At 41.9% G+C, this 13,931-nt stretch overlaps 1 protein-coding gene across 3 annotated transcripts in view; it reads left to right on the top strand.

Annotated features, from left to right (window-relative positions):
• The window catches only part of FAF2 (Fas associated factor family member 2), a 66,836-nt gene extending 53,368 nt beyond the window's left edge, over nucleotides 1-13,468 (top strand). For all 3 annotated transcript variants that reach the window (XM_039460492.2, XM_074390458.1, XM_074390459.1), the window contains exons 9-11: nucleotides 2,200-2,371; nucleotides 3,663-3,806; nucleotides 10,217-13,468. In XM_039460492.2, the coding sequence (XP_039316426.1) occupies nucleotides 2,200-2,371; nucleotides 3,663-3,806; nucleotides 10,217-10,399 (499 nt within the window). In that variant the 3' untranslated portion in view covers nucleotides 10,400-13,468. The remainder of the gene's footprint in view (nucleotides 1-2,199; nucleotides 2,372-3,662; nucleotides 3,807-10,216) is intronic.
• Nucleotides 13,469-13,931: the final 463 nt, after the last annotated feature.

Genomic DNA, 13,931 nt, shown 5'->3' with positions numbered 1-13,931 from the left:
TCTTTTTAATTTTATACACAACACACACCCTATATACGTACAGTTTTTTTTTTTTTTTTTGTAAAATTGGGATAATACTTTTTTATAGCCCTTCTTCATATAAGAATATATCACAGCCTTTTCCCTCATCATTAAATATTATTCTGCCGCATTTTTTTAATTACTGTATAACATTCTATTATCTAAATACATCATAATTTAACCAGGCCACTCTTGTTGGATTTTTAGATTATTTTCAGTTTGTTGCTATTATAAATAGCTTACATGGAGATAATTTGTTTGCAATTTGTGATGGTTTCCTTAAATTAAAATTAAGGTTCCTGGAAGTGCAGTTTCTGGGCGAGACAATATAAGTGTATTTTAAAGCTTTTGATTTGTTTTTGTTTGATGTTTTTTTTTATTTTGAGACGGAGTTTCACTTTTGTTACCCAGGCTGGAGTGCAATGGCGCAATCTCGGCTCACCGCAACCTCTGCCTCCTGAGTTCAGGAAATTCTCCTGCCTCAGCCTCCTGCGTAGCTGGGATTACAGGCATGTGCGACCATGCCCAGCTAATTTTTTGTATTTTTAGTAGAGACGGGGTTTCACCATGTTGACCAGGATGGTCTCGATCTCTCGACCTCGTGATCCACCCGCCTTGGCCTCCCAAAGTGCTGGGATTACAGGCTTGAGCCACCACGCCCGGCCTAAGCTTTTGATTTGTAATGCCAATTTGCCCTCAAGAAATTTAGACAAACTTACATATTATGAGAAGCTTTTAATAACATGGTGAAATGCTTCTTAAAAGTTAGAAAAAAATGCATAATCAGGCCAAGCATGTTGGCTCACAGCTGTAATCCCAGCACTTCAGGAGGCTGAGGTAGGAAGACCTCTTGAACTCAGGAGTTTGAGGTCATCTTGGGCAACATGGTGAAACCCCATCTCTACAAAAAATATAAGTTAGCTAAGTGTGGCGGCACACACCTGTAAGCTAAGGTGGGAGGATTGCTTTAGCCTAGGAGGTTGAGGCTGCAGTGAGTCATGATCGCACCACTGCACTCTAGCTAGCCTGGGTGACAGAGCAACACCCTGTCTCCAAAAAAAAGGAAAAATGCAAGATCAGAACCCTATAAATGTTGTTTTAACTGCATAAAAAAAAGTATAGAAGAGGAAACTTTCTGAGGTAACTGAAATGTTCAATCTTGAAGTGGTGGTTATGTGGTTATATTTATCAAAATTCATTGAATTGTACATTTAAGATCTGTGCATTTCACTGCATGTAAATGTTATCTTAATTTTTAAAGAAAGTATGAAGCAGGCCGGGCACGGTGGCTCAAGCCTGTAATCCCAGCACTTTGGGAGGCCGAGGCGGGTGGATCACAAGGTCGAGAGATCGAGACCAACGTGGTCAACATGGTGAAACCCCGTCTCTACTAAAAATACAAAAAATTAGCTGGGCATGGTGGCGCGTGCCTATAATCCCAGCTACTCAGGAGGCTGAGGCAGGAGAATTGCCTGAACCCAGGAGGCGGAGGTTGTGGTGAGCCGAGATTGCGCCATTGCACTCCAGCCTGGGTAACAAGAGCGAAACTCTGTCTCAAAAAAAAAAAGTATGAAGTAAGAATGTTTCATCTGTTCAACTGTTTTGATTGGCTAAATATTTCGGCTAAGAGAAAACAAAAATCTGTTGAGGAGAAGATAGATATGTCAAATGTTAGTGTTTTATCTTTGATTATTGAGTCTCTGAATAATTCTGAAAACTCTACATATTTCAGATCTGCTACAGTCTGTATGGATATATATGTGTGTGTTTTGATTTTATGAGAGCAGTACAAAAATGCAGCAACCCAAAATGGAGTTGATGTAAAATATGATGTTGATGATCCCTTCATAATAACAGTACTGTGTTACGTTTGTTAGAATTAGGAGAAAAGTTTTATTTTTAAAAACAGAGAGGAAAGCTTGCTGTCAACTTTTCTGCCAAATTAAACTGAGAAAAAAGGTGGCTTATTCAGATTCTGCCATGCTCTGCTTCTTGAATCCCTTATGGCAATGTGAAATAGTCATCTGCTAAGAATATCAACATTTTTACACACACACACACACACACACACACACACACACAGAGAGAGAGAGAGAGAGAGAGAGAGAATTTCAATATAAGAAAACAGAACTTTGTGAGAGTGCTATTTTTCTTTTCTTGCTTTCAATCTGTTCGCAGGGAAGAAAGAAACCAGACGCAGGTGCTGAGACAACAGCAGGATGAGGCCTACCTGGCCTCTCTCAGGGCCGATCAGGAAAAGGAGAGAAAGAAACGGGAGGAGCGGGAACGTAAGCGGCGGAAGGAGGAAGAGGTGCAACAGCAAAAGCTGGCAGAGGAGAGGCGGCGGCGGGTAATGGACCTGTGGCTTTGTTCCCTGTTGTTCCCAGACTGCCAAGAGTATGCCGTCTTGGTCTTAAGTGTGAAAGGAAAGCATTAGAGCCACCTTAGACTAAGAGAAAAAACAAAGAAAAAACTAGAACATGTTGGGATTATGGGTTATTTAAATTTTTCATACAATTTAAATATTCATTCTTTTAAATAAAAATTTTAAAAAAAGAGACAGGCTTTGCCATATTGGCCAGGCTGCTCTTGAACTCCTGACCTCACATGATATGCCTGTCTCGGCCTCCCAGAGTACTAGGACTACAGGCGTGATCCACCATGCCTGGCCCTAAATATTCATTCTTAATGCCAGTACTAGCTAATTTGGCGTTTTACTCATTATCTTTTTATTTTTGTTTTGTTTAGTTTGTTCCCTAGTAATCATACTGAGACATACATTATCTTGTTTGATTATGTATTACCTCTTACCTATAACCAGTGCTTTTAACCATTTCCTTTTTCTTTCTTTTCTTTGAGACAGAGTTTTGCTCTTGTTGCCCATGCTGGAGTGCAATGGCACAGTCTCGACTCACCACAACCTCTGCCTCCGAGGTTCAGGTGATTCTCCTGCCTCAGCCTCCCAAGTAGCTGAGATTACAGGCATGTGCCACCACACTCAGCTAATTTTGTATTTTTCAGTAGAGACGGGGTTTCTCCATGTTAGTCAGGCTGGTCTCGAACTCCTGACCTCAGGTGATTCACCTGCCTTGGCCTCCCAAAATGCTGTGATTACAGATATGAGCCACAGGGCCAGGCCTATTTGGGTTTTTATTTTTGGGGTTTTGTGTGCGTGTGTGTGTGTGTGTGTGTGTCCTTTATTTTATTTTTTTATTTGGCTCAGGATATTGTGTGATACTAGGTTTTGTTTTGTTTTTTCTTTTAAGAGATGGGTCTCACTGTGTTGTCCATGCTAGAGTGCAGTGGCTATTCACTAATGCAATCATAGCATCCTACACCCTCAAACTCCTGGGCTCAAGCAGTTCTGCTGTGGCCTTTCAAGTAGCTGGAACTATAGGCACACACCACGGCACCCTGCTCCCTTTCCCTTTTTTCTCAAATAGTTAAATAACTAGACATAGTCAATATATAATACATGAGATGCAATAATACTTTGAAGTTATGTTGTTTTTGACTGTTCCCAAGGGGTTTTTCTTAGACTACTTAGTCATTAATTTTTCTTCTGACTGCATAATAAAGCTACATGGTCATTGTATTTATTTCTTGAGCCATACCCTAACCTCTGCTTTGTGTCTCTGCAGAATTTACAAGAGGAAAAGGAAAGGAAGTTGGAATGCCTGCCCCCTGAACCTTCCCCTGATGACCCTGAAAGTGTCAAGATCATCTTCAAATTACCCAATGATTCTCGAGTAGAAAGACGATTCCACTTTTCACAGTCTCTAACAGTAAGGACCACCTAAATTCTGTGAAGTGTATGTAACATCTGGGCTATAGATTTGGAGCTTTTACTGACTCTTGAGAGTGGTGTTGGAGTATCTGCTACTCTGATGAACAGGGAACACAGAGAGAGTGAGAGAGATAGGTATGCCATCAGTGGATACCAGGAAGAGTACAGTAGACTGCCGTGGGCCGCTTCAGTTCTAGCTTCCATCTCAAATCACTTTTTAAGTTTCTGTTTAATCATGTTTGGGCTCTGCTAAGACAAAAAGGTACCTTACATAAAAGTCCCACAAAAGACTTAATTGTTTGAAGATGGGAGCCTCTTCTGTCTCTCCTCTTGCATTGGCTTCAGAATCCCACCAGAAACCCTGCTCTGTAAGAAAAGCTCTGTCTCCAGTGACCTCAAAGCACTGGGATGACATAGCTGAATATAAGTGCACTTGCAGTTTGGATGCAGTGTCTCTCCCTTTCTACTAACTTAGACCAAAAGAAGCCCCATTTTCTGAGGCCACTTTGTGTATGTGATAGTTATGTAATAGTGTTTGTCATTTCCATATGGAAGTCATTAAAAGCAGAAACTCAGAGTCTCACAGCATGAGGATCAAATTTTCATTCTTCCAGGGTTACTAGATGTTTCCTTGGTCAATTTACCTAATTTCTAAGCCTCAAGTTCTTTATCTGCACAGTGGGTTTAATAATAGGCACTCCCTAGTAGGATTGTTGTTAAGATTAAATTATCAACATTTTGCCTAGCTCCTAGGGTTCTGCGGTTTCCCTGATCACTCAGAATAATCAGAGGTAAACCTCATAATTAAAAGAGGATGCACTATAGTCAGGTGAGGCTGGGTAGTACATTCATTGCTTCTGCTTGTTTACCTGGTGAACACTGGGCAAGTTACAAAACTTTCACAGGGCCTCAGATTTCCCATTAGTGAACTGGAACTATAATCTGCCCTCTAATAAGTTTGAACTGAAGATCGGTATGTCTTACACTGAGCTAGATACTCCAGGGTTCATTTAGATGAGTGAGACGTGGTTTTGGAATTCATGGAGTTTATTGGCCAGTACAGAATGTAAGACTCAGAGAACTAATACAGAATTATAAAAGTTACAAGGCATTCTGGTGAGAGAGAAGCAACTAGCTTCCCTGTTTTATTTCTCTCTCGCTTATGCATTTATTTATATTGGGGGAAGTGCTCATGCCTCTTAACTTTGTTTTGAGACAGAGTTTTGCCTTATCACCCTGTCTGGAGTGCAGTGGCACTATCTGGGCTCACTGCAACCTCTGCTTCCTGGGTTCAAGCGATTTTCCTGCCTCAGCCTCCCAAGTAGCTTGGTTTACAGGTGGCCACCACCATGCCTGACTAATTTTTGTAATTTTTTAGTAGAGATGAGGTTTCACCATGTTGGTCAGGCTGGTCTAGAACTCATGACCTCAGGTGATTCTCCTGCCTCGGCCTCCCAAAGTGCTGGGATTATAGGCGTGAGCCACTGCACCCAGCCTCACATCTCTAACTTTGAATTTTTAAGTTGAGATAACATGGATGTGCCTCACACAATACACACCATGTAGTAGGTGGTTAGAGTTAATTTCCTTCCCCTGGTTTTCTCTGATTCCTAACTGTGGGTTTGTATATATATTTTAGCTTTCATGTTCTCTAGTAATTTTACTATTGTACACACAAGCTATGTGGAGTTTCTACCCCAAAAATTCTGACAGATAAAACTATATTTGAAAAACCTAACCAAAATTTATTCTCAGAGTTTTGGAGGAAAAATCTGTTAGAATTGTGGAACAGAATAGGCTTGTGGCCAAAAGGGAACCAACCATTCATTAACTGACCTTTAAAGACTTTTTGATGGGTTCCTATTAAAGAAAGAACATCATGACCACCTGAGATTATTCTAAGAGAAAGGCTTGGTCATAAATGGGGCTTAGAGATGGAAAGAAATGTAAAGAAACAGTACCCTGGTAGTGCTGGCCTGTAATTTAACATTCACAGATGGCCTGGCACAGTGGCTCACACCTATAATCCCAGCACTTTGGGAGGCCGAGGTGGGCAGATCACCTGAGATTGGAAGTTCAAGAGCAGCCTGTCCAACATGGTGAAACCCCATCTCCACTAAAAATACAAAAATTAGCCGGGCATGGTGGCACGCACCTGTAATCCCAGCTCCTGGGGAGACTGAGGCAGGAGAATCGCTTGAACCTAGGAGACAGAGGTTGCAGTAAACAGAGATCGTGCCATTGCACTCCAGCCTGGGCGACAAGAGTGAAATTCCATCTCAAAAAAAAGACCTTGTGTCATCTTTCTGTGAACTTGGTCCTTCGTAAATAATCTTGAGGAGTGACAGATTTGTGGATAATGCTTGGCTCTGGAGAGTAGTGAAATGTTAATGTAAAAGGCATACACTACAGAAAAATCTCCAGGTCCCATGAGTGGTTAGAAAAGAGGCAGCTGACTTTGTTTTAAATGAATGTATAAGAGAGCCAAAGGCCAGAACTAATTTTTCTGTCCATTGCAAACCAAAAGGGACCTCTGGTAGTAATGTAATCTGTTTCCTGATGGTTATCAAGCCTTTGTCATTGGTAAATGAAAAATGCTGGCTGGGTGCAGTGGCTCATGCCTGTAATACCAGCACTTTGGAATGCCAAGGCAGGCAGATCACTTAAGGCCAGGAGTTCGAAACCAACCTGGCCAACAGTGTGAAACCATATCTCTACTAACAAAAATTAGCTGGGCGTGGTGACACACACCTGTGGTGCAGCTACTCCGGGAGTCTGAGATGTGAGAATGGCTTGACCCTGTGAGGCAGAGGTTGCAGTGCAGATCTTGTTACTTCATTCCAGCCTGGTCAACAGAGTGAGACTCCATCTCAAAAAAAATAAACAAAAGCCAAGTTTGTACCACTGTTAGATATTCTCAAGAAGTGATTAAAAAGGAATCAGAAAGTAATTTTTTGGCCAGGCGCAATGGCTCACGTCTATAATCCCGGCACTTCGGGAGGTCAAGGTAGGTGAATCACCTGAGGTCAGGAGTTTGAGAACAGCCTGATGAAACTGTGTCTCTACAAGAAAATACAAAAATTAGCTGGGCATGGTGGTATGCACCTGTAATCCCAGCTACTAGGGTGGCTGAGGTAGGAAAATCGGTTGAACCCGGGAGGCAGAGGTTGCAATGAGCCGAGATCATACCACTGTACTCCAACCTGGGCAACAGAGCACGACTCTGTCTTTAAAAAAAAAAAAAAAGTATTTTTTTCACTCTAAATAAAACCTATATAGGTTTCATACCGAGAATAGTTGGTGTTAGTCTAATTGATGCATCTTGAGAAAAGAAGGAATGAACATTAATGGGAATTGCAAAAAGAGAAGGAAACTGAAAATGAGTGAGGTTGATAGACTATGAGAAGTTTATAAAATCATGAATGGATTAGATGAGAGGAACTTGGATTTACTATTTAAACTCTGGAATTATAGCCCTTTAAAAATCTCTAAACAGGGCAACATGGCAAGACTGTCTCTACAGAAAATTTAAAAAAATAACCAGGTATGGTGGTGTACACATGTGATCCCACTTTCTTGGGAAGCTGAGGCAAGAGGATTGCTTGAATCTGGGAGGTTGAGGGGCCGCAGTGAGTCGTGTGTTTGCACTACTGCACTCCAGCCTGGGCAACATAGCGAGACCTGCCTCAAATTAAAAAAAAAAAAAAAATCCTTAACGAGGTAAGTTTAAGAAATGAAGGACTGCTTCACAAAGAGGGGGATAAAACCCAGAGAATTCATCATTCTGAGAGGTGTAACAAAAAGAAAATAGGAATAGATTCCTCCCAAAAATGAAAAATAACTTGAATGGCATGTTTCTCATCTTTGGGATTGATCTGAAAAAGGTTGGCAGAATTGTTAGAAGTAGAATGCTAGATGGAGGGGGCCACAGAGCAGACAGGGAGAGACGGCAGTGGCTGATTCCACAGGCATCTCACACACTTAGCATCGCGGACTCTCCTGATACTGCCTCCTTCTCAGTAAGGATTTTACCTGTGGCTTTCAGAGTCAGAGCAGGGCGAGGAGGGCATTCCCACAGAGATGAGATTCATATCAGTTTTCAGATCTTGATCATGTGAAACTATATCCACATGTGGGGGGCATATGCAGGAAAGCCAGAACCCAACTGGCTCAAGGTGGGATGTGAAAGCCAGATCGGGGTAAGGAGTCTGTATAAGAAGGTAGGGGTTTATGTGGGGAGGGGAATGATTTTTATATGTGTATATTTTTTGTAGATGCAGATGCAGATTCGGGGACACACAAATACATATACACATGCTTTCTTGCTGTGTCCATAGAGAATGCCTAGGAGCAGCAACTCCTCAATGGCAGAAGAACCAGGACTCCTTGGAGAAATGGCTGATTCTGGGGCTGAGGGAGGGAAAATAAAAGGTCAAGCCAGGCACAGTGGCTTGCACCTATAATCCCTTCACTTTGGGAAGCCAAGGCAGGAGGATCCCGTGAGCCCAGCAGTTAGAGACGAGCATAGGGAGATGCTGCACCCACCCCCCAACCCCACCTTGTCTCTACAAAATACACAAAAAGAACCTGGAACACTGTGCCAGAAAGCAAGGAATTGTTCAGAGAATGATGGGGACATGTCAGAAAGGCACAGAAGCCTGGCACATTCAGGCTGACTCCGTCTAGCACAGTTTGAACATTGAATAACGATAGTAACATTGTAACCTATTGAATAAATAGGAAATCATTAATCTATGTTGATTTAAATAAATATGAAAGTTTGAGGAACAGACCACCTTTATAGTTTCAAAGTACCTCCCCACAAAATACTCAGCAATTACAAAGAGGAAACTAACTTACAGTGAAAAGACCTGGCAGATACCACCATAGACAAGTGACCAAAGTGAACATCATAGATAATGGAACAAATTGAAATTGTGCTCCTGAATAGGGAGTATTGAGTAGAATGCAGCAGCATTTCTCTAATATTCCTGCCATAGATACACAACCAGAGTCTAATTATGAGTAAACACCAGAGAAATACATTGAAGACATTTGCAGAATAACCAACTGGCAATGTTTTAACATTTCAAGGTCCTGAAAATCAAAGAAAGACTGAGGATTTGTTCTACACTTAAGAGATTCGACAGATCAGTGCAACACATTTATTGATTGTATGTTTTTTTGTCCATAGGTTATTGGGGTACAGGTGGTGTTTGGTTACATGAGTAAGTTCTTAGTGGTAATTTATGAGATTTTGGTGCACCCATCACTCAGGTAGTATGGATTGCACCCTATTTATAGTCTTTTATCCTTCACCCCCTCCCACTCTTCCCCTCAAAGTCCATTGTATCTTTCTTATGCCTTTGCGTTCTCATAGCTTAGCTCCACATATCAGTGAGAACGAACGATGGTTGATTTTCCATTCCTAGTTACTTCACTGAGAATAATAGTCTCCAGTCTCATCCAGGTCACTGCAAATGCCGTTAATTCATTGCTTTTTATGGCTCAGAAGTATTCCATCATATAGTTGTGTATATACACACACACACACCACAGTTTCTTTATCCACACGTTGATTGACAGGCTTAAAATTGGATCCTTTTGCTATTATGTAAAAGATAATTGTCAAAACTTTGGGGCCTAAATAGTAAGATAATGTATTATAGAAATAACATGTCAGTTACATTTCCTGACTTTGAAGGTAAAGTGCTTATACAGAAGAGTGTCCTGTGACTCAGTGATCACCTCAGAATACTTGAGGGCATGTGTCTTATAGTTGGCACTTCACTCGCAACTGATTGGAAGAAAAATTTTTCTGTAACTTTGTGATTATTTCTAAGTTTTTTAGCATTTTATTAGACATGTCAAAGAAGAAACAGATTAATTCAGAGTAGGACTAGTGTTGGGCTTGTGTAATTGTTTTTAAAAGGGCTGGCCCGTGTATATGCCATGGGAAATGAAAGGATCTAGAATTACAATGTAATGTGATTCTTTCATATAGAGTCATCCTGGGGAGAATTGGGGGATATTTGACTTCTAGTTTGTGTGTGTGTGTATGTGTGTGTGTGTGTGTGTGTGTCTGTGTGTCTGTGTGTCTGTCTGTCTTATAGAGTCATCCTGGGGAGAATTGGGGGATATTTGACTTCATAGTTTTGTGTGTGTGTGTGTGTGTGTGTGTGTGTGTGTGTGTGTGTGTGTGTATGTGTATGTGTATGTGTTTCTTTCATATACAGTCATCCTGGGGAGAATTGGGGGATATTTGACTTCATAGTTGGTGTGTGTATGTGTTTCTTCATATAGAATCATCGTGGGTAGAGTTGGGGGATATTTGACTTCATAGGGGTGTGTGGGTGTGTGGGTGTCTTTTTCTCACCACCATTCTTTTTCTATGTGACCTTTCTACAGGTAATCCATGACTTCTTATTTTCCTTGAAGGAAAGCCCTGAAAAGTTTCAGATTGAAGCCAATTTTCCCAGGCGAGTGCTGCCCTGCATCCCTTCAGAGGAGTGGCCCAATCCCCCCACGCTACAGGAGGCCGGACTCAGCCACACAGAAGTTCTTTTTGTTCAGGACCTAACTGACGAATGACATTTTTTCTTCTTCTCCCCTCCTACCCCTGTTCCTAAAAGAAATGGGGAAAAAAGAAAAAAACAGCAACAACAAAACAGAAAAAAAACAAACAAAAAACAAAAGAGAGAAATTCCTATTATTATTATAATACAATATTTTTTTTAAAAAACTGCTGCGTCCTTAGGAAGGATCAGAAACCATGCTGCCCACAAGAGTCACGACCTGTGTGTGCACATGCAAGGTTAGCAACGAAAGTGCCCACTCAGCAAGCCCACCCTTCCTATGGCCTCTGCACACACATCTTCCAGCAAACAGACTCTCTTCACCTTCAACCCATCCATTGTCCCATCTGGGAAGGGGACATTCCCACTAGTTCTTATTCATTCTTGCTTTTATGGAAAATAAAAGTGAAAAACCTCCGTCAACCAGCTACTTGCAGCATCTCCTGAGGACTTCTCCTACCTCTGGGGAAGAGAGGGAAGAGAAAGCACAGAGCAGAGAAGCAGAGATGTTCCTTGAACTGCCCATAATTTTTCAATAACTTTGTTTCTGTTTTGTAATGACCAAAGGAATGAGGCTGACATAGGTGTATTTTTTTTTTCTTTATTTGATAAAGAGCCAATTCTTTAAACCCATGAGTTTATGCCCTGGGCTCCTTTAGCCCACAGTAGTGTAATAAAAGTGCCCTGGGCTGGTTTGTGCTTATTTCTGCCATTGTCCCTCTCACGTTCCCAGAGAGGTAATTCTTTTTGGTCCAACTCTTGCTGTCCTTTCTTATCACCTGTGCACCCCACTTGGAGCAGTGGGAGGAAATCTGTGTTTGTGGCCCCATAGTGGCTGTGTGTGTAAAGATACACACAACTGCAGCTTTTCCTTGGAGTCTGTACCAGGTGGTGGTTATGGGGTCTAAACCAAAGGATAGCAGCTCTTCATTCCTCTTCAGACATGTGCATGCTGCTCCTGGCTTTCCTGGGATTTCCTGAATTGCCAAGCCTGGTGCCTTTCCAAAGGACTAGCAGGGCCTGTGGTGGAGCCAGCAGAACCACCGGAGAGTGCCCTGCCTGTCTCAGTGGAAGTGTATTAACTGTTTTAAGGATAGAAAGAACCAGAGGCCTTGAAGGGAGCCAAGACAGAACTCCCAGCCTGTGTAAACTATTGGAAGGCACATTTTCGTTTCTGATGCAGCCACCTTCTGGAGGCAGCTTTTATCCTTTCTCTCTATTGCTGTGTTGAAGTAATAGGGTTTTTTTTTAACCTCTGGATGTCTCGTCTGTGGTTGAGTTTATGGTAATGGGTACATGGGTCAAGCCATGTATTAACAGATGCCATTGTGCTCTGATAAGTATTCCAAAGTGTTCTGTAGCTAGACTGGTGCAGGCTTGTTGTACCACTGCAACTGACTGATGTTACTGTAGTTCCTGGCATGCTGTGAGGACGGGGGTTCAGATCAACATAAAGCATAACTTGTTAGAGTTGTAAGCTGCAAAGGCTTTCTCTCTCGCTTAACTAAAACCTAAGGACCACTGTTTTTGGTAGCAATTCTATAGTTACTGTCCTCTGCAGTCCTTAGTAGTTGGGGTAAAGCCCATGTGGCAGAGTAAGGGACACCACAGAAATTAACCTGGAGAGCCTGAGAAATTTTCAGTGGCCTTGGCACAGCTGTCTAGAACACCATCTCTAGGAAAATTTAGTTCTGTCCCTGGATGTCCATTTTACTTTCTTTTCTGCTGTCCCAAGGCCACATAAACGGGAATTACCATCTGACTATTGTCAAATGTATCTGGAGTGAACAGCAGGATAACCCATGTTCTCCATCTAAGGCTGACTTTATGTGAAATCTGCTTCCTGCTGACAAGCATGCAGAGGAATTTTTCCACTTAACTCAGAGCCTCCCTCCCTGTCTGGAATTCACAGCTGTTTGCCAGTAGCACGCAGGAGAGTATTAAGGTCATTTGTGAGGCTAGGTACACTCTATAGGTATCTCGTCCACACCTCTGGGGAAGTTAGGATTTTTTTTCCATGGTAATTCAGTCTCATCTTTCTCCACAATGCGCACTTTATGCCTCTTGCCTTTTGATAACAGTTGTTCAGTGAAGGGAGTCAGCTGCCCCAATATTAAGAAGGGTCTCCCTTTATGTGAATACAACTGTTGAGATGGCCTACCGATTTACTTTAGGTTTCAAGAGGCTTCACCGGAACGCCATGCTCCTGTCCTGTCCCATTTGAAACAGTTCTGCTTTACTGAGACCCTAGGCCTGTCTCCTTGGTGGCCCTAGTGCTTCCGCCTAGGTGCCATTTTCTTCCCTCCTAAGTCAGATCCAGGCTGCACATTTTGTCAATGCCAGTACAATCTGTGTTACTCCCAAGGAGTTCTGGAAGTTTGATGGGACCTGCGAAGGAGAAAATACTGAGAAGCCGGCGATCTGCACGCATTTGCTCTTGTTTCCACATCACTTCTGGGATATTTCAGCTGTTGTTTCCAAATGGCAAGTCAACGAAAACACTTCTTTCAAGTATTGTTCTGCACTCCCAAGATGCAGCTGAATAACCATGGGAAGTGACCAAGCAAAGACACCTGATTGGAGTCAGTTGAATATTTGTACCCTCAGTGGGCCCCTTCTGGTCTTTTCTTCCACTTCTGCAGAATTTCCTGCAGCAAATATTAATTTCTCCTTGCTTGTCTCCACCATTATATTTGAGTAAGAGATGGCCAGAGGGTAATACTTATCTCTTTGAAAAACTAAGCTAAAAAGAACCTAGAACCTTCAACTGAGCATTTGTGAAAATTGCTAATGGTGCCAAGGCCAAGCAAAGAGTTTCAGGAAATGAGGAGTGATAACCCCCAGAATGCAAAATCAGGGGCATCATGATCTGGTGCTCCACTCTACAACTGGTTTTTCATGACTTGTGAGGAACGCAGCAACGGAAATCCATCCGCAATGGATGCAGTGCCCCAGCTTGTACTGCACCTGAATAGTTATGTGATAATTTACTGAAGAAATCTAGTGTACTTCAAATTTTTTTCATAAAAGTTTACATTGTATTGTAGGTTAACATTAAATGTTTTATAACAAAAATTTCATAAAAGGCTGTGGGTCTTTCTGTGTAGGACAGATGTGGTAGATAATTTTCTGTGTGTGAAGGAGAGGTTGAAAACCACCAGAAGGGAACAGCATGGCGTGGCGTTGCCAAGAAGGAAGGGAGAATCAAAGATGACGGAGTTAGGTCTTCTCTGTTGTATCCCTATGGAAAAATAGCAACTTAGTATGATGGAGGGAGGAAGCAGACAGGCCTGGGTTCAAATTTGGGCTCTCTGGTTTGTGAGCTTTGCAACCTCAGGCAAATTCTGTAGCTTCCCTGAACTTGAATTTCCCCAACTAAAAATGATAATGCCATCCACCCCAGCTTCATAGATTAAATCAAATGTATATGAAGCTCCTGATATATAGATGTCATTAAGTGTTTGTTCCCCTTCTATGGGAGTGTGTCTTATAAGAATATTTTCTTGCAAGAATAACTTTTTTTCTTTTTTTTTTTTTTTTTTTTTTTT

The sequence above is a fragment of the Saimiri boliviensis genome, chromosome 20 (assembly GCF_048565385.1).
Source record: "Saimiri boliviensis isolate mSaiBol1 chromosome 20, mSaiBol1.pri, whole genome shotgun sequence".
NCBI lineage: Eukaryota > Metazoa > Chordata > Mammalia > Primates > Cebidae > Saimiri > Saimiri boliviensis.
Note: the sequence above shows the minus strand (reverse complement) of the source record. Positions and strands in the feature narration are given on the sequence as shown.